General features: G+C 45.2%; 2 protein-coding genes across 6 annotated transcripts in view; one reads left to right on the forward strand and one right to left on the reverse strand.

Moving 5' to 3' along the window:
• Positions 1-1,377: 1,377 nt before the first annotated feature.
• TIMM9 (translocase of inner mitochondrial membrane 9) lies at positions 1,378-13,653 on the reverse strand. 4 transcript variants are annotated; one of them, XM_077265079.1, is made up of 4 exons: positions 5,991-6,125; positions 3,878-3,943; positions 2,791-2,886; positions 1,378-1,707 (listed from the first exon to the last, which is right to left on the reverse strand). In XM_077265079.1, exons 2-4 carry the CDS (start codon positions 3,914-3,916, stop codon positions 1,573-1,575), a joined length of 270 nt encoding a protein of 89 aa, XP_077121194.1. In that variant the 5' UTR covers positions 3,917-3,943; positions 5,991-6,125; the 3' UTR covers positions 1,378-1,572. The 4 variants fall into 4 exon arrangements, with proteins under 4 accessions (XP_077121194.1, XP_077121201.1, XP_077121212.1 ...); XM_077265086.1 differs by lacking the exon at positions 5,991-6,125 and adding an exon at positions 13,571-13,653 and having other exon boundaries at positions 1,433-1,707; XM_077265097.1 differs by having other exon boundaries at positions 1,433-1,707; positions 5,972-6,000.
• Positions 10,809-19,210, forward strand: part of KIAA0586 (KIAA0586 ortholog) — a 190,386-nt gene continuing 181,984 nt past the window's right edge. For both annotated transcript variants that reach the window (XM_077265055.1, XM_077265065.1), the window contains exons 1-5: positions 10,809-11,242; positions 12,702-12,751; positions 15,800-15,881; positions 16,057-16,126; positions 16,908-17,073. In XM_077265055.1, the coding sequence (XP_077121170.1) occupies positions 10,876-11,242; positions 12,702-12,751; positions 15,800-15,881; positions 16,057-16,126; positions 16,908-17,073 (735 nt within the window). In that variant the 5' untranslated portion in view covers positions 10,809-10,875. The remainder of the gene's footprint in view (positions 11,243-12,701; positions 12,752-15,799; positions 15,882-16,056; positions 16,127-16,907; positions 17,074-19,210) is intronic.

The raw sequence follows: 19,210 nt of genomic DNA on the forward strand, positions 1-19,210 counted from the left end.
ACAAGGCTCTCATATGCTTGGCTAGCCCTGGCCGTCACACAGACAATGTAGTAGAGGTGTGCATATAGATGGATAACTTGCCAAGTTACAGATCTGGTATTACAACTCCTCCCAGTTGAAGGTAAACTAATCAAATTTGCAGATGTGTGAAAAAGACCTGGGTATACTAGTAGATCACAGACTATACGAGTCAACTGTGTGATGCAGCAGCAAAAAAGGCAAACAGTTCTAGAATGTATTAAGAGAAGCATAGAGTCTAGATCACGTAAAGTAATTATCCCCTTCTACTCCTCCTTGGTCAGGCCTCATCTGGAATACTGTGTCCAGTTCTGGGCATCATATTTTAAAAATTACATTGAAAAACTGGAGAGAGTTCAGAGAAGAGCTACCAGGATAGTGTGCAAACTGCAGAGTATGTCCTACAAGTAACGGTTAAAGGATCTGGGAATGCTTAGCTTGCATAAAAGAAGGCTAAGAGGAGACTTAATAGCTGTCTACAAATATCTGAAGGGCTGTCACAGTGTAGAGAAGTCATCCTTATTCTCTTTTGCACAAGAAAACACAAGAAGCAATGGAATGAAACAAAGGGAGAAGATACAGACTATACATTAGAAAAAACTTTTGACAGTGAGGGTGATCAATGAGTGGAACAGGCTGCCACGGCAGGTGGCGAGTTCTCCTTCAACAGAAGTCTTCAAACATAGGCTGGACAGACATCTGTGAGATGGTTTAGTGAATCCTGCATTGATCAGGGGGTTGGACACGATGACCCTGGAGGTCCCTTCCAACTGTAACATTCTATGATTCTAAGTAAATGGAGCTGCAATACTACACCCTACCAACAATCAGGGGTGGCGCTATGTCTAAAATCCTTATTTTGTTTATAAGTAGCAAAATACAAATACATTCAGCAATTCATCTCTACAATCAAGTTTATTTCACTGGACCATTACGGCTTCAGATTGTAGATTATGGAACATCGTCTTAAAGAAAAAGACTAACAAGTAATCTGTTTTTCCATCATCATAATGATAGCTGATTCTTATTAGAAAAGTGTTCAGAATATCTAAGGCTACGTTCACATTTGCGGTCAGCGCCGCAGCGTCGGGCGCCGCAGCGGCGCCGCATGCGTCATGCGCCCCTATATTTAACATGGGGGCGCATGGACATGCGTTGTGCTGCGTTTTGCGCCGCATGGCCGCAAGCGTTGGACGCAAGAAACGCATCAAGTTGCATTTTTTTTGCGTCCAACTTTCGGCCAAAAACGACGCATGCGGCGCAAAACGCAGCGTTTTAGCGTGCGTTTTGCCGCGTTTTTGTTTGCGTTGTGCGCTGCGGCGCCGACGCTGCGGCGCACAACGCAAATGTGAACGTAGCCTTATAGAGGACACAAGTTAGGAAGCACAATCCAGGATTGCCTCCCATGACTAGTCTTCTTCTGATGTTAGCCATTCTTCAGCAGATGGGGCTCTGCTAATAGACAGGAACAACCTGTCTTCAGAGCTTTCTTTTTTGGCCAGCACAGCATGTTGTTGGCTGGACTGATAGGACCTCTATGTGCGATCTCAACTCTTATCGTGGCTGACCAATGAGTCCTGCTTTTGCGGCCAAGGCCTCGTTCTGTTGTATGTGATACTCCTGAAATCTCATGGATATCCTCTGTGTCATTTTCAGATACTTCTGTAGACAGTGCTCTGAGCAAGTAACCTAACAGTAGAAAGAAGAGCGTAAGTTAGTAATGGCACAAGTTGTGAAGCGTCAATATTGGCGAAACTTAAGGGGTAAGGACTACTTTACTTTCCACAAGCATGTGGTATTCTTTTTATAATGAAGCAGCTGCGCAAACATGGACAAGTTGTGGGTAAAATGGTTGCAGTTTCAACAATTAAAAGTACCAGTAATTATAGGAAAATTTGTAGTATGTCACAATAACTCGCCGCCATATTCATTCTGCAGATGGCGTTTAACGGAGGAAACATCGTGACCTGAAGCTCTGGGCAGTGCAGGTTCTGTCCAGCCACTATGATTAGGGTGGTTGGGACCTGTAATGCTGTCCAGTCTGGTAAGTATGTAATAAACAGCTCCCTGCTTTGGCCAAATGGACAGCACCACACCCTACTAAAGCTACCAGCTTACTGCTGGGAGCTGCCAGGTATAGCCTTGTTCTCTGGTTTGCTGAAGGTTCTCAGCTACTCTTGACTATTGGCTTCCTGTTCTGACCTTGGCCTGTTTACGGACTACTCTTGCATCTTCTAATTTGATACCTTGTCTACCCGCAGGGTTTTGACCAAGCAACCCAACCCCTCCTGAAAACCTGAACCATCGAACAACTGACAGCGTGGCCCCCCCATGTAGGAGCAGATACCTGTACAGAGGTAAAAGGGTGAAGGCCAAGATAACTCTAGGGATCCGGCAAGCCTGTCCTTGGTAGCCATTCTTAGAGCTGCCAGATGACCACTGACAGAGCCTCATTACAATATCTATAGCAGACCCATGCAGCTTTCCTGTTTGTGTTCTATCTCATTCCAGTACTGAAAGCACAGCTACACTTCTTGCTGAATATGTGCTATGTACAGGTAAGAGGGCAGGAATTCCTCATGTCTGTGCACGCCGTGTATGGGATACATCACAGCAGCTAGTCTCCACCAGCTCAGGGGCAACTGAAGATTGAAAAAGTAAACTGCAGGATACAAGTCACTATAGATGCTCCAAAAGATCCCGTCTATTGCTTCTATGACATATATAAGTACTGAACAGCCTACATCATCTATGTGAAGGATGCAGACCTACCTCTTCAGGCTTAACCTCCCGTGTAGTAAAATCCTTCACACAGTCCAGGAAGCAGTTTTCTGTCAGTTTATTATAAGTCCCAAGAAATTCTTTAAACTGCGAAGAAAAAGAAAAAAGTGTCAAAGTTTGACTTCAACCAGTCATATGCACATAAAGTGAAATAAAGAACCCTTCCCAAATGTTCTTGAGGAGATAGTAACATCGGGGGCTTTCCTGAGGTCATTCCCATGTAGTACAGTGACAGAAGCGAGCAGGGTACAGCTCATCTGGGAGAACCCAGCTTGTAAATGAATTCCTATAGGCACCGTCTAATCCTCTATTTCCCCTTTGGCAGTGTAGCAAGGGAACTGCCCACAATGGGCGTAAATTTGTCAAGACTGGCGTTTTATATACCCGCCTTCATCAAAAGTCCACAGGAGTATGATACAGCTAACTTATGAAGGGGTGCACGTGTCTTAAGAAGTTTGGCGCATCTTTCAAGTTATCCAAACAACAGATCAGAACCGTACTAATCAGGAGAGCATTTCTGCCAGAATTGACACAACATGACCATAAATTATGAGATGAATGTTCCAGACTCCTCCGGTAAAATCTCATCCACGTTTGCAAAAGACTAAGGACTTTTGCAAACGTGGAGCTCTGGGTGCCAGCAGCTGCGATCCACATAATTTTTAGTTGACTTATACCAGTCTGGAATGGAGGCCATGTACAGACTTATACAACAATAAGGGGAGGCTAAATAAAAAGACAATCCTGTTTAAAGGGACGGTCGGTCTCCGATGCTCAATTCATCGATACCACCGGCTGGATATAAACTGTGTAAGGAGAACAGCACACCCCAGTACAGTGTTTAGTGGCTGCTGCGTATCAGCTACTATTCTCTCATCAGCTGTACCCAGCAATGGCCAATACACATTGTGAAGGAGTGGTGCTCGTCTAATCCTCACACTTCACATCCGGCCATAGCTTGTACCAGCTGATCCATGAAGGTGCCGGGTGTTAGGTCAGGAGTATGACTGGTGAGGGTCCATCTAAGTAGTGGACATCCCCTTTAATCAGATGGAAGGTGTTTAATGAGCAGATTTACCTGTTTGATTTGATCCGATTCTGAGATTTGAGCTGCCATGTCTCTTAGATTTTATAAATCAGTCGCCTGGAAATACAAGACAAGAAATCAGATATCCCCAGACTAAATGTTGCAAGCAACAAAAATGCATCTAAAGGTCCCGTCACATTTAGCGACGCTGCAGTGATCTAGACAACGATGCCGATTGCTGCAGCGTCGCTGTGTGGTCGCTGGAGAGCTGTCACACAGACAGCTCTCCAGCGACCAACGATGCCGAAGTCCCCGGATAACCAGGGTAAACATCGGGTTACTAAGCGCAGGGCCGCGCTTAGTAACCCGATGTTTACCCTGGTTACCAGTGTAAATGTAAAAAAAAAAAAAAAAACACTACATACTTACATTCCGGTGTCTGTCGGGTCCCCCGGCGTCCGCTTCCCTGCACTGTGTAAGCGCCGGCCGCAAAGCAGAGCGGTGACGTCACCGCCGTGCCCTGCTTTACGGCCGGCACTGACAGTGCAGGGAAGCGGACGTCGGGGGACCCGACAGACACCGGAATGTAAGTATGTAGTGTTTTTTTTTTTTTTTACATTTACACTGGTAACCAGGGTAAATATCGGGTTACTAAGTGCAGCCCTGCGCTTAGTAACCCGATGTTTACCCTGGTTACCAGTGAAGACATCGCTGAATCGGCGTCACACACGCCGACTCAGCGATGTCAGCGGGTGATCCAGCGACGAAATAAGGTGCTGGCCTTCTAGCTCCGACCAACGATGTCACAGCAGGATCCTGATCGCTGCTGCGTGTCAAACACAACGATATCGCTATCCGGGACGCTGCAACGTCACGGATCGCTAGCGATATCGTTGTTAAGTTGTTCAGTGTGAAGGTACCTTAAGGGTTAAATGCAAAATATGAGGGGGGTGAGAAAACCCTCCTGGATGGATAAATGTCACTGGTGTGTGGTTAAAGGGCTGGTCTCCCACGCCGGTCATTTACATGTGTGACCCTGAATGTGACACCAAGGTCATTCCTAGCTAAAGGTACCTTCACACGAAACGACAATGATCCGTGACGTTGCAGCGCCCTGGATAGCGATATCGTTGTGTTTGACAAGCAGCAGCGATCTGGATCCTGCTGTGATATCGCTGGTCGTTGATTAAAGTCCAGAACTTTATTTGGTCGTCAGGTCGGCGTGTATCATTGTGTTTGAAAGCAAAAGCAACGATGCCAGCGATGTTAAACATGGAGCGAACAACCAGCGAGAACAATAAGTGCGTCACCGCTACATCACAGGATCGCTCCTGCGTCGTTCTGGAGCTGCTGTGTTTGACATCTCTACAGCGATGTAAACAGCGACGCTGCAGCGATCGGATCGTTGTCGTTCTCGTTGTAAAGTCGTTTCGTGTGAAGGTACCTTTAGATGCTCATAGGCAAGATAACGAGCGACCCCTACCACCATGAAGGGACACTGTGACCCTTTGATAAGATTTGGAGGCGTGAATAGTGCCATAGAGTTATACAATGTTTGCATCTTACTACAAGTCAACACCTACATTAAAGGGGTGTTCCCATCACAAACATGTATGGGAACTCTGCAGGATATGTCCTAAATGTCTGACTGGAGTGGAGCTGCGCCTGCGGAGATAGAGCAGGAGCCCCTCCACTTCATTCAAGACTGCACTCAGCAGATCCCAGGATCCAGAGCCCCTTTTCTCAGTGACAACCCCTCAGCGATCAGTATGGAATAGCCCTTTAAAAAGGAACCTGCAGACAACTCCTTATGGTTAGGCTATTAATCATTAATCAGTGTGGTCCGACTCCTGCAGATCAGACAAGGTAGCCGCCATGATCCAGCAAGCACCACCTAACTACTGACCAGTACACAGCGCCACACACAGTGGTGGCCCTTACTGGTACTGCAGCTCATCAATTGATGGAGCCCACCGAGAAGAGGTCACACTGCCGGCTATGAATGGTCCTGCAGTGCACGGCACAGGCTGATAGAGCCAGGGACCACGTGACCTATAAGCCACATGCGACAAGGACACAGCACTCAGACTATGGGGGCATCACAGCGCGGCCCGCACCCCCCAATATTACCGAGCAGTGATATACCTCCCCGGCAATCACTGACCTCCTCCCTCCCTGAGTGCAGTGATCTCCTCTCCGCTTCTCAGCCTCACAGGAGGAGCACGTGGGCGGGGCGACAGTGATTTCTCCGCAGCTGATTCGTCACTTATAAAGACGTCGGCTCAGTATAACGCGAGATAAAACAGCAAGTCTCCATGTAACGTCACTCGTGCTATCGCTTCGATCCACTTTCCTTGTTACAATTCTTTAATCACTTTCATGTTCCCGTAGAATGTTCTACCATGAAACGTCACACACATTTACCACCGGTTCCCAGGACGCCTTAGTGCATCACCATTAACCTTCCGGCAGGAACAAACACGTTGATCTTTAAGTTCCTAGTGATCTATATTCTTCTCTTCCATGAGCTATCCTTAGAGGCTGCTGTACCAGGACTTGAGTTTTTGTGGTACCAGTTGTAGTGTTTATCGGTACAATTTTTGGGTCCATATGACGTTCTGATCTTTTTATTCAATTGTTTGAGAGGCAATATCAAATATGTTAGAATCTAAAACATTTTTTTAAAACTATGTGTCGAGAAAAGGGGACAGGCGGGGGTGATATGAACCTTTTTTATAATGTATACTTTTTTTTTTTTATTAATTGCCCTAAGGGACCTGTTACTGGTACAATACTATACTGGATGTATATTACCTGTCCAGTCACAAGCTAGACCAAACAGGTATAGGGGTCTTTAGGAGGTCCTTCGGCACCATGACAATGCCTTTGGCACCGCACTATGTTTGCAGAGGATCGGGAGAAGGTTGAGGCCGATGAGCATTGCAACGGACACCTTCCCCAATTCCCAACTGCGGTCATAAGGGACATTGACACCTAAGAGGTTAAACTGCTGCATTCAGAACTAGCTCTGATCACAGCAGCAAGACCACGGTCACGCTATCAGTGTTTTACATCAGTATGTGTAAGCCGAAACCAGGAGTGGGACAATCGGAGGAAAAGTATACGACACCTCCTGTGGCGGGAGCAACATTCACGGAAACTGGTTTCAAAATGATTATGTCAATGTAAAATGAAGTGTCTGTATCCATTCTTTTAGGGTCCGTTCAGTCCTGCCATGTATTACACGGTCACCCATTGTTTGCATTGCTATCTTTTCTACCAAAAAATGCTGGTGTCATAAGAAAATAAATAAAATGCGTACTTCTTTAGGGGGTTCAAGGTAGTTAGGGACTAACCGCTCTCTGACATCCGACATACTATCCCGTCCATGTGACCTGGACTTGTTTGACCATGGACGGGTTAGTACGTCATAACGATTGGCCGCACACATGGGGGGGGGGGGTGTACGGCCTATCGCGGCCAGGTGTCAGCTGATTCTCACAGCTGACACCCAGCACTAGGTGCCAGGAGTGGTCACTGACTGCTCCAGGCACTTTAACCCCCAGAATGCTGCGATCGAACACGATCGCAGCATTCCGCGAGCAGGCAGAGGGCTGACAGCCCCTCTGCCTTCGGATCGGCGTGGGGACCCCTCTATTCTTGATATCCAACCTTGCTGAAGCTGACAGCTGAGGGTTGCAGCCCCCAGTTGTGAGTCTTGTCTGGCTGGTTATCAAAAATAGGGAGGAAACCACAATCACCGGCAGAGCAGGGAAGAATGAGGAGAGTCATGTTCAGCACCCGGCGCCGGGGAACAGCGGGGAATCTCCCAGTTGGTCATGGCACCTGCAAACCATAACAGTAAAATCTGGCGCTCCTTCCCTTCCGAGCTCTGCCATGTGCCCAAACAGAGGTTTACCCCCACATATGGGGTATCGGCGTACTCAGGACAAATTGCACAACAACTTTTGGGGTCCAATTTCTCCTGTTACCCTTGGTAAAATATAAAAAAAATTGTGTGAATTAAATATTTTGGTGAAAAAAAGTTAAATGTTCATTTTTTTTTTAAACATTCCAAAAATTCCTGTGAAGCACCTGAAGGGTTAATAAACTTCTTGAATGTGGTTTTGAGCACCTTGAGGGGTGCAGTTTTTAGTATTGTGTCACTTTTGGGCATTTTCTATCATATAGACCCCTCAAAGTGACTTCAAATGTGAGGTGATCCCTAAAAACAAATGGTGTTGTAAAAATGAGAAATCGCTGTTTAACTTTTAACTCTTACAACTTCCTAACAAAAACATTTTTTGGTTCCAAAGTTGTGCTGATGTAAAGTAGACATGTGGGAAATGTTACATATTAAGTATTTTGTGTGACATATCTCTGTGATTTAAGGGCATGAAAATTTAAAGTTGGAAAATTGCGAAACGTTCAAAATTTTCGCCAAATTTCCGTTTTTTTCACAAATAATCACACGTCATATCAAAGAAATGTTACGACTAAGATGAAGCACAATATGTCACGAGAAAACAGTGTCAGAATCACTGGGATCTATGGAAGCGTTCCAGAGTTATTACCTCAGAAACGGACAGTGGTCAGAATTGTAAAAATTGGCCTGGTCATTAACATGCAAACCACCCTTGGGCGTAAAGGGGTTAAAGAGGTTTTTCAGTTTGAGACAATCCGGCTGCACTCACCTTCCCCGAGTCCAGTACTCATTTTCCACTGCTGCTCCCGTTGTCTGTTATTGTCTGCACTGCTGATTGGCTGCAGTGCTGTTGACAGGCTATCACTGAGTTCCGCCGCTCTCCATGGGTTCACGGTATGAGCCTCTCAGCTCATTGACTATCTGCAGACAATAACATACATCAGGATCTGTATTGGAGCTCTGCGCTGGACCTCAGGAAGGTGAGTTAGCCATTTTGTTTTTAAAACAAACTAGGGTGGGGAAGAGGGGTCTTCTGAAAATGGAAAATCCCTTAAAGGGCATGGAGAGATGTTACTGTAAAAAGGTGAGATGACTTGTGAAGCAACCATCCACTGCCCAGCTGGTCTTATCTACTTAATAAGTGGTCCCATTAGTAGGGCAAGGTTGTCAGATGAATGCCTCTGCAACTGTCCCACTCGCTCACAGCAACATCTTCCTACGACCAATATTGGATCAGGTGGTAGAGAGAGGCGTCAGAACACCCCTCTAGTAACTAACACTCTTGGGCAGTTTAACATGCTACGTTCTGCTCTCCTGTAAGTCAATATTGAAGAAAACAACCGCACTAAGAATATGAATTTGCGTCATAAGCATGAAATTTTTAATAGGGAACACCACAGCGATTTAATCAATTGTTGAGGTAACGTTTCGACCCCTTGATGGGCCTTTATCAAACCTCACTTTCAAGTGGAGGGCAATGGAAGGAGAGGAGAACAATGTCCAGGATGGACACAGCGGCTCCACTGGAGAAAAGAAGAAAATATGAGGATCCGGAATGGAACGGACTGGGAGTGAGATCCCTACAAGCACTGTGGGTCCAGAGGCAGGAAGGTTGGCGGTGGTGTAAGTCAATGGCACCGTTCTTGGCGATCTAGGACCCTTCAAGGGAACCTGTGAGCAGACTTTTACAAGTAGTGGTATGGCTGTATAGATGCTTGTCCCTCAAATCAAGTGTGGTAGATAGATGCTACACTTTCTGCTGTTACCCTGTTAAATTCCGCTGTCAATCACTGACAGCAGGATACCACGCCTGCCGGGAGCACCCCTGTCACATGATCACAAGGCGCTGATGGGTTGTCATAGCAGCCAGGGATCTGCAAAAGACCATCGTGCCTGTCATTGTAAATCTCCTGTGAATACCGGCTCCAGGCCGGCGTTCATAGATCATTATTTTTGCTATATGTAGCAGTGCTGATGAACAGGTGATTGGACTATCACAGCTTCAAGTCTCCTAAGGAGACAATTGAAGTCAATCAAAAGTGTGAAAAAAAAAAAAAACACGTTCAAATCGCCTCCCTTTTGCCGCATAGAAAATAAAACAATTCTAAAAAATACACATATTTGGTTTTGCCATGTTCAGAATCGCCCGATGTATCAATATAAAAAGAATTAATCTGATCAGCAAATGGCGTAACGAGAAAAAAATGAAAATGCCAGAGTAAATTTTTTTTGGCTGCAATATTGAAATAAAATGCAATAACAGTTGATCAAAACATGATATCTGCACCAAAATGGTATCAATAAAACGTCAGCTCGGAAAATGGCGACATAAGCAACATTTTTTTTTCTTACAAAATTTGGATTTCTTTTTACCACTTAAATATACAGAACCTAGGCATGTTTGGTGTCTGCAAACTCGTAATGACCTGGAGAATAATGGCTGGTCAGATTTACCATATATTGAACACAGTAAATAAAGAAAAATAATTGCAAAATTTCACTTTTTTTTGCGATTTCACCACACTTGGATTTTTTCCCCATTTTTCCAGTACAGTATATAGTAATATCAATCATGTCATTCAAAAGTAAATCTCGTCCCGCAAAAAACAAGCCATCATACAGCCATATTGACGAAAAAATACAAAAGTTATGGCTCTGGGAAGAAGGGGATCAAGAAACAATAGATCAAAAATGGAAAATCGCAAGGTCATGACGGGGTTAATACTTGGGTGACTGTAAGCAATCCAGCATATGGTGCTTCCATTCAGAAACCTTTTATGCTATAAAATCATTGCTCCGGAACTATAAGCAGAGTGCTCCTGTTTCCGCACGGGACACTGTATCGCGCGGACATTCCAACCGTTACTAGACATAGGAACCTAGCAACAGGCTAGAGGCCGCGCTGCAAAACCCTTTTGTCTCTTTTTGTGGAAGCCATTTTGTCAGAGATATTTTGCGCACTTCCAATTATAAGTCGGGCTTTGAAAAGATGGCCGCCGGCAATAGTGTTCTTTACAGCACCGGCGACACTTTCCGCGATAAAGCAGAATGCTCTGCCCGCTCTCATTTGATTCCTCCTGTTATGCTTTGTGCAGCCTAGTGACCGGGTAACGGCCTGAGAGGAATGGGGGAAGAAGCCTCGGATAATATCAGCCTGGATTCTGCAGCGAGCAGCACTGCCAGTGAGGTCCTCATTCGCTCCACCAGCCTCCATATGTCCTCCTCACAGAGGAAGGTGGGCAGCAGGCTGGCAGCAGGTGACATCAGTCCCCTGCACCCAGGCTCCCATTATTCAGGGGTGTCTATGATGGAGCACAGTCAGGTGGCATCTGGTAATGCCATTATATGCCAGGACAGCAATGGCAGGAGGGTGCAAGACGCCCCAGCTCTTATCCTCCCAGATTTTGCCTTTAAGAAGCGAGACCCTTCTCGTGTCCCCCCGGCTCTACCTGCTAACAAGTATCCCGCCGTCACCTTCACCCTGATGGATGGTAAGTTGGCGCCTGGCACAGGTAACGTTTCTGCACGGGTTATCACCTGCAGCCGCCATAGTACTACGGGTCCATGCAGAAATCGGGGTGACAAACCCAATGGCTCTTCCTAGAACTCCGCAGCTCGTGCTGTGTAGCGTAGCAGAGTTCAGTGATTGGCTGCAGCGGTGAGGATCGGGGAGAGTGAGTACTATCTAATTTAGTCATTTTTTTTGTTCACATTTCTTAAAGTGGAAAACTTTGTCAGATTCCCTCTAAAGGGATATCGTCAACATTTAACGCCATCGCCTATCTACTAGAATAAGCCGCGCCGTGCGGATCGGTGGAGGGTCCGACCTCCTGGGCTGCCGCCAGTCCCTCCTTTCCCATGGCCAACTGATGAGGTTGGAACCCCGACCGATCTAATATTTTGGGAATAACCCTAGAGCACATGTAGTCACTACACCCTGGTGTTTTCCATGCTGAGAAATGATGTACTAGATATATATATGCGTCTTTAGAAAGTACACCCCCACCCACCACAGCTACAGTCCGCGAGATCGGTCTTTAGGAATCTGATCTCTGCATTCATTTATATGATGTATAAAACTAAGACAACCATATGTAATAGCCACAAATGTGGGGGTCTCATCTCTTCAACTCCATCTTGGAAAAAGATGTCCCCATGGGCTCCTCACTAATAGACAACTCATTTGAGGAGCCCCCTGACTGCTGTGTTCAGCAGTTTTGTGATTATAGGGGTTGTTTCAGCCACAGAGTCTATAGCTGGTCTGTTTATGACAGAATAATGGTGCCACCTTGTGGCTAAATTGTGAATGACACGATTCTCGTTACTTATCTGTGTACTGTGTGTGCATGGAAATGGATCCACATAGAGAAAAGAAGATAAAGGCTTTCGTGCTTGATTTATCAAAAATAACAAATAAAAAGTGAATTTTTACTTTACCCCCCCCCAAGATTTCAAAATTGTTAGAGGGACCACCCAGCGCATTGGACTCGCAGTGCCTTCATGTCATCTTACATCACAGCGTTTTAGACGTTTTCTTTTTGTTCATTTTTTTTGGGGGGGGGCATTTTGGTTGAAATTTGGACCTTAGAAGAGCTTTCTTACACATGAAAGTTCAGAATATGCAGAGTTTATACACATAACTTATATCTGCATCTGAATGCAAATATTGCGGCAAAAAAAATCTAAATGTAACCCTCTCTGCTTCACATCTGTAAGGAGTTTGTATGTTCTCCCTGTGTTTCCGTGGGTTTCCTCCAGGTTCTCCGGTTTCCTCCCACACCCCAAAGACAAACTGATAGGGAGTGCAGATTGTGAGCCCCATCGGGCACAGCGATGATAATGTCTGTAAAGCGCTGTGGAATATGATGGTGCTATATAAGTAAACATGACAATAATAAATATATGCCGTGGATAGAATAGAGTTAAATATTCATTTGTTTCACTTTCTAGATACGATTAATGGTTCCGCAGTACAGAAAACTGATTGTACGGCACAAAAGGTAAGAAGGAACAGTCACTTGTATAGTTATGGATGAAAATGCATTTAGTTTTTCATGTTGTTTTTCATGCTGATTATATTTATTATTACTTTTGCAAACTGAGTTTTGTACGTAAATGATACATCTCTCGGGTACTAGATGTGGGCTGACAGCTCTTGTAGCGCTCAGTAACGTAGTCTTAGGGTATGTGCACATGTTGCATAAAATATCTGCATCTCTTAGCAAGAAAAACGCAGCTTAAAAAAGTGCCTTTTTTATTCACTTTTGGTGCATTTTTTTGACTGATTTGAGTGAGGTCAGTGGTGAAAAACGCAGGGCAAAAACACAGAGAAATGACGTCTTACAGATTATTTTGTGAACCAAGTCTGCAAGTCAAAAATACTTAAAGGGAACCTGTCTCACTAAAAGAGCCACCTTGTCAGAATGCAGCATTACTGCTGCACAAGCTGGCTCTTTTAGTTAAAAATGCCTGGGGGGGGTGGGGGGGGGGGACAGGTTCCCTTTAACGTGTGCATGATGCTTCAGGTTTCTCATTCACTTTGCTGGCATCAGGTTTTGCTTGAGGTTTATCTAGAAAATCTGCACCAAATCTGCGTTGTGTGCACACAGCCTTAGTGTGCATTTTTATTACTCGTTAAACCACTGGCTGCATGTCTGTTCATTAGTGGACGTTTCATAGCCTTACACTTATCCTGCGCTCGTAAAATAACATGTTATCAGCAGCACATCTCCTGTTTAAACCAAACAATGTTCTGCAAAAAATTATGAGATTATTGTTTTTTTGTTTTTTTTGTAACGCAACCTTCGAAATAACCTTACCCCAGTTTGCTTCTTCCCCTGGTGATCGGTTCTCCATTTCCCAATAATCGTCCTGTGTAAATGCAGCCTTAGGCCTTGTACAACGCTGACTTGATTTACTAAGATGCATTAAGAGAAGCGGCTGAACCTGCTGCAGCCTCGTGACAACTGTTAGAACCCGGAAAATCAAGCCCAATCTCAACCTTGCACAACAGAAGGATTTGGCAAGCTGCACAGCTTGCTGATTATTTCCTTAGGGGGTAGACAGTTCCTTTAAGGACCGATTTGGTCAATTTTATCCTTCTGAATCAATAAGAGAGAAACCATTTTAAAAATGATTCATTTTAGTAGCTAAGCCAAATGTCTCTCTCTATGCATCCGCCGTGACAGAGGAGGGGGCTGGCTTAGCTATTAAAGATAATCTGTAAGATCAACCTCCCCAAACTGCACATATGGATATACAGATCTCTGAAATATAAGTTCATCCACACATTTACGTCATCTAAGACCTACATGCCCATATATGCGGTTGGGGGGATTGGGCAGCACATGGCTTAGCTGTGGCGGCGATGGTGTGACAAAAGGATTGAACAAAGAGGTGAGACTGCTAGTTAGTGGCAGCATCAGTATTCCTGAGTCTGCAGATGGTTTGGTGCATGTGTTGTGTTCATTTTGTAACCTCGAGCCAGAGTATGGTGCTACGTTTCCATGCTAGGTATACATAGTACAGAACTCTGCAAAGACAGATGTGGAAAATTCTACAGAGTAAGAAGCTTTCCTAAAACGAAGTGTCACTGGTTTATTTTTAGCATTTAACAAAATACAAAGTAAATGAGCAATATTAGTGTGACGCCCCTTGCCTTCATCAGTTCTTCTAGGTACTCTCGCATACTTTTTGGAAGCTCTCGGCAGGCAGGGAGGTTGTTCCAAACATCTTGGAGAAGTAACCACAGGTCTTCTGTGGATGTCACTTGTGCAAATCGTTCATGTATTCCCAGATAGACTGGATGGAGATGATGAAACCAGGGCTGTGTGGGGGCCATGTCATCACTTCCAGGATTCCTTGTTCTTCTTTACACTGAAGATAGTTCTGAACGTTTGGGGTCGTTGTACTGCTGCAGAATAAATGTGGAGCCAATCAGACGTTTCCCTGATGTTATTGTATGATGGATAAATATCTGACTGTATTTTTCAGCATTGAGGACAGCATTAATCCTAAGTAAATTCCCAACTGCATTTGCTGAAAAGCAGCCCCAAACTTGCAGGACCCTCCATTATGGCTCACTGTTGCCTGCAGACCCTCATTATTGTGCCTCACTCCAGCCCTTTGGACAGCCAAATATTTCACATTTTTACTAATCAATCCACAGCACCAGCTGGCATTTTTCTGCACTCCATTTTTATGCTTTTGTACATAGTTGAGTACTTTTGTATAGACCTCCATCTCCTAAATATGGCCTTTTGGCCAGAATTTTTTCCATGAAGGCAACTTCTGGCCACACTTCTATGAATTGTAGATGGATGTAGCTGGGTGTTACTGTTCCTGTCAGTTATGAGATGATGGCACTGCTGGACATCTTCCTATTTAGAAGCAAAATAACATGATGTGTCTTTCCCTGGTGCACTAAGTTTCCTTGTCGACCACTACATCAGTGGTCCTCAGCATTGTCCATTTTTTTGCTGCTGCTTCTAAAGAGCCTGAACAGCGCATCTGCAAACCCCAGTCTTCTCTAAATGTTTGTCTGGGAGAGACCTTGCTGATGCAGTATAACTACCCTGTGTGCACTCCGTCTGTGACATAACTGTCTTCCACAGCCTGAAGTTTGAAGCGGAGTTTGGCTGTTCCACACCCAGTTCTAAGCCTCCTACACATCTGATTGTTTCTGTTAACGATCAGTCTTTCAATCTACGTATGAAAATGATGATCATTATAACCTGCTTGGTATAGTTACTCATACACCTGACAATCCTCCAAAATCCCAGATTTTGCACAAGTGTACCTTAAAAGAACTGATCGGTCATAGCAAATATTACAGTAATTTGATTTAGATTTCTCTTTCTTTCATTCGCTTTGCATTTTGTTAATACAAATTAACAATTACCCCTTCTATTTTGGAAATCCTTCTTACTTTGCAACATTTTTTTGGCCACACCTGCCTAATACTTTTGCACAGTACCATATATGATATAATACATTTCTTATTTATGGTACCGGCCCCGTGTGACGTTTTTGCTTTTATTGCTGAAAAGGTTCTGGTGACGAAACATTTTCAGGACCCTGCAGAGGAGAAGAACACAATGAGGAAGCCACTAGAGGGCAGCATACAGAAAAGTAAGTGGCCAGCTGCGACCACTGCTGGATGCCTGTATAACGCCTGCATATTTGTGATATCAGGTGATCGTTTCTATTGGTCTCCTGGGTGACCCTTCCTTTCTCAAGTTATTAATACATTTTCGGTCATCTGTCACTCACCTATGTAACCATTGTTCCTTTCTTTGAAATGCAGGTAAGGATGTGCAGATTTCACACTTCACTACAGGTCAAAAGGAGAATTTATTGGCAGCATTAAATAAAAGGTAGGTGCTCAGTGCAGTGTATGTGTGCAGAGCCCGGGCAGAGTACAGGTGACTACTTTTTCTGTAAGTTCTGTTACTCCTATTCTCCTGGGCAGCTCATCCTTTCTCCAGCATTGATTACTGAGATCTGGCTTCACAATTAGTATTCGGTGCCGTGATCAGCGCTCCATGGGCTTGCAGTGCTGACCCTCAGCGATCCCCAGAATGAGGCTTTAAAGGGCATCTGCCAGTGGGATCGACCCTCCTAACCCGTCTATATGGGCATGTATGTCATAGCAAGCTGAATAAAATGATACCTTGATATCTGTGATCCGATGTCTTCATCCCGAGAAGGTATAATTTTATTCAGCTTTCTAAATGTTTTATTTGGCTTCCACTGACCACAAAGTTGTCACCTATCCTGTGAATAGGTGAAACTTTTTAATGTTTAAAGGTATTGTCCTCACCATCTGACAAGTGGCTGACACCCCACAGATCCGCTGATGTGAACGTCCTCCAGATCACAAACCTCTCTTTACAGTCGCTGTCCTCTCTTTCTAATAGGACTAGGCCTAAAGAGCCTCAGACCCCTTTGCTTTATAAATCCTGATTGTCCATAAAGAAAGGGATAGTCTTGATAGGAAAGCCCCAATAAATAATATTGGACAGTTACTACATATTTAATCTCACTCGTACTTATTACTGCGTTGATAAGTGATATCGTGATATCGTGCCCATTAGTTAATGAAGCTTTTACATGGTGTTACCTCGGGGTGTAAGGCAGCTGTTCTGACTTCCGCAGAGCACAGAGCGGCCCAGTGACCAAACAAGTTCCGGTCCAGTTGCTTCATGATATTGCTGGCAAAAGTCAAAAGATTGAGACTAATCGGGAGACCAGTGACATCCAGACTGCATCCATTGCTGCTGCTACTGCTGCCGCCATCGCTGCCACTGCTCCTGTGCTAAAGGTGAGTGATTGTCACTATACAAATGTCTCATCTTTCATACAAGTGTGAGAAATGTTACCATATTGGGATTGACCAATAAAGGCCTCCATACACAATATGATAAAGTCATTTGAAACAGCTGATGGTCTAATGCAGGGGTGTCAAACTCACTTTTACCAAGGGCCACATCCATATTGGGGTTGCCTTCAATAGCTCGTTTGTAATTATAAAGGCTCATGGAGCCGTTCGTGTAACGTGGTACAAGCATGGACTGCAATGCCTGGACTGGCCAGGGGCTGTAAGACAGCTGTCCCTGTGTAATAGAGCTAGTAGAGAGCTTTCCCTAGGTAGTAGGGCTAAGAGAGCTGTCCTTGAATAGTAGGGATATAAGAGCGCTGTCCCCGGGTAGTATATTTAAGACGACTGTTCCCTGGTAGTATGGCTAACGGGCTGTCCCTGGGTAGTAGGGCTAAGACGGCTGTCCCGGGTACTATGGCTAAGGGTGTTGTCCCCGAGTACTATGGCTAAGGGGGCTGTCCCCAGGTAGTACGGTTAAGTTGTCTGTCCCTGGGTAGTAGGGCTAAGGGGAATGTCCCCGGGTAGTAGGGCTAAGGGGGATGTCCCCGGGTAGTAGGGCTAAGGGGGATGTCCCCGGGTAGTAGGGCTAAGGGGGATGTCCCCGGGTTGTACGGCTAAGGGGGATGTCCCCGGGTTGTACGGCTAAGGGGGATGTCCCCGGGTAGTACGGCTAAGGGGGATGTCCCCGGGTAGTACGGCTAAAGGGGGCTGTCCCTGGGTAGTAGGGCCGAGGGGGATGTCCCCGGGTAGTAGGGCCGAGGGGGCTGTCCCCTGGTAATAGGGCCGAGGGGGCTGTCCCCTGGTAATAGGGCCGAGGGGGCTGTCCCTGGGTGGTAGAGCCGAGGGGGCTGTTCTCAGGTGGTAGGGCCAAGGGGGCTGTCCCCGGGTGGTAGGACCAATGGGGCTGTCCCAGACCTTAGAGTCCAAGATGGACTGCTCGTTATGCTAAGTACTGGCTGCGTCAGCTCTGATTCAAAGATGGAGTCACTCAAAAGTGCTATCTGACTGTTTTCACTCGGTTTCAAACCTGTCTCCTGCTTATTAGGGTGGCTTCACCCCTTCTGCTAAGCACTGGTTGTGTCGTCGCAGAACGCTGCCAATACTTAGTAGAGGGGGTGGCGTGACCACATGGGATGGGTGCCATCTTAGATTTTCAACTCCGGCTAACGCTTCCACAATGCACGGACCAAAGAAAAAGTGAAACAGCGCTCCAAGTGTGTTACTATTAACATAAGACACAGTGAGCAAAGGTTTGTATGTGCTCACCTGCCTGTGTTGTGACCTGACACAACACCTTACTTGTAAAAATGAAAGGCTGCTGCTTCGACCACTGACCCACACACCAATAGGAAGAACGCAAAAAGGAAAAAGAGCGGTGATTCTTGGGCGTTTTGTTTTTCTACACTGTGTGCAAAATTATTAGGCAAGTTGTATTTTGATCACATGATACTTTGTATACATGTTGTCCTATTCCAAGCTGTTCAGGCTTGAGAGCCAACTACCAATTAAGTAAATCAGGTGATGTGCATTTCTGTAATGAGGAGGGGTGTTGTCTAATGACATCAAAACCCTGTATAAGGTGTGCTTAATTATAGGCAACTTCCTTTCCTTTGGCAAAATAGGTCAGAAGAGAGATTTGACGGGCTCTGAAATGTCCAAAATTGTGAGATGTCTTGCAAAGGGATGCAGCAGTCTTGAAATTGCCAAACTTTTGAAGCGTGATCACCGAACAATCAAGCATTTGATGGCAAATAGCCAACAGGGTCGAAGCGTGTTGGGCAAAAAAGGCGCAAAATAACTGCCCATGAATTGAGGAAAATCAAGCGTCAAGCTGCCAAGATGCCATTTGCCACCAGTTTTGCCATATTTCAGAGCTGCCAAGTTACTGGAGTAACAAAAAGCACAAGATGTGCGATACTCAGGGACATGGCCAAGGTAAGGAAGGCTGAAAAACGACCACCTTTCAACAAGAAACATAAGATAAAATGTCAAGACTGGGCCAAGAAATATCTTAAGACTGACTTTTAAAAGGTTTTATGGACTGATGAAATGAGAGTGACTTGATGGGCCAGATGGATGA

Source organism: Ranitomeya variabilis, chromosome 1 (assembly GCF_051348905.1).
Source record: "Ranitomeya variabilis isolate aRanVar5 chromosome 1, aRanVar5.hap1, whole genome shotgun sequence".
NCBI classification, from domain to species: Eukaryota; Metazoa; Chordata; class Amphibia; order Anura; family Dendrobatidae; genus Ranitomeya; species Ranitomeya variabilis.

Bases quoted from the DNA above. Each gene is read 5' to 3' on its own strand.
- TIMM9 (XM_077265079.1), bottom strand. From the start codon at position 3,916: ATGGCAGCTCAAATCTCAGAATCGGATCAAATCAAACAG. The intron at 2,887-3,877 runs GTAAATCTGCTC...TTTTCTTCGCAG, and splicing joins AATCGGATCAAATCAAACAG to TTTAAAGAATTTCTTGGGAC. The intron at 1,708-2,790 runs GTAGGTCTGCAT...TTCTACTGTTAG, and splicing joins GGGAGGTTAAGCCTGAAGAG to GTTACTTGCTCAGAGCACTG.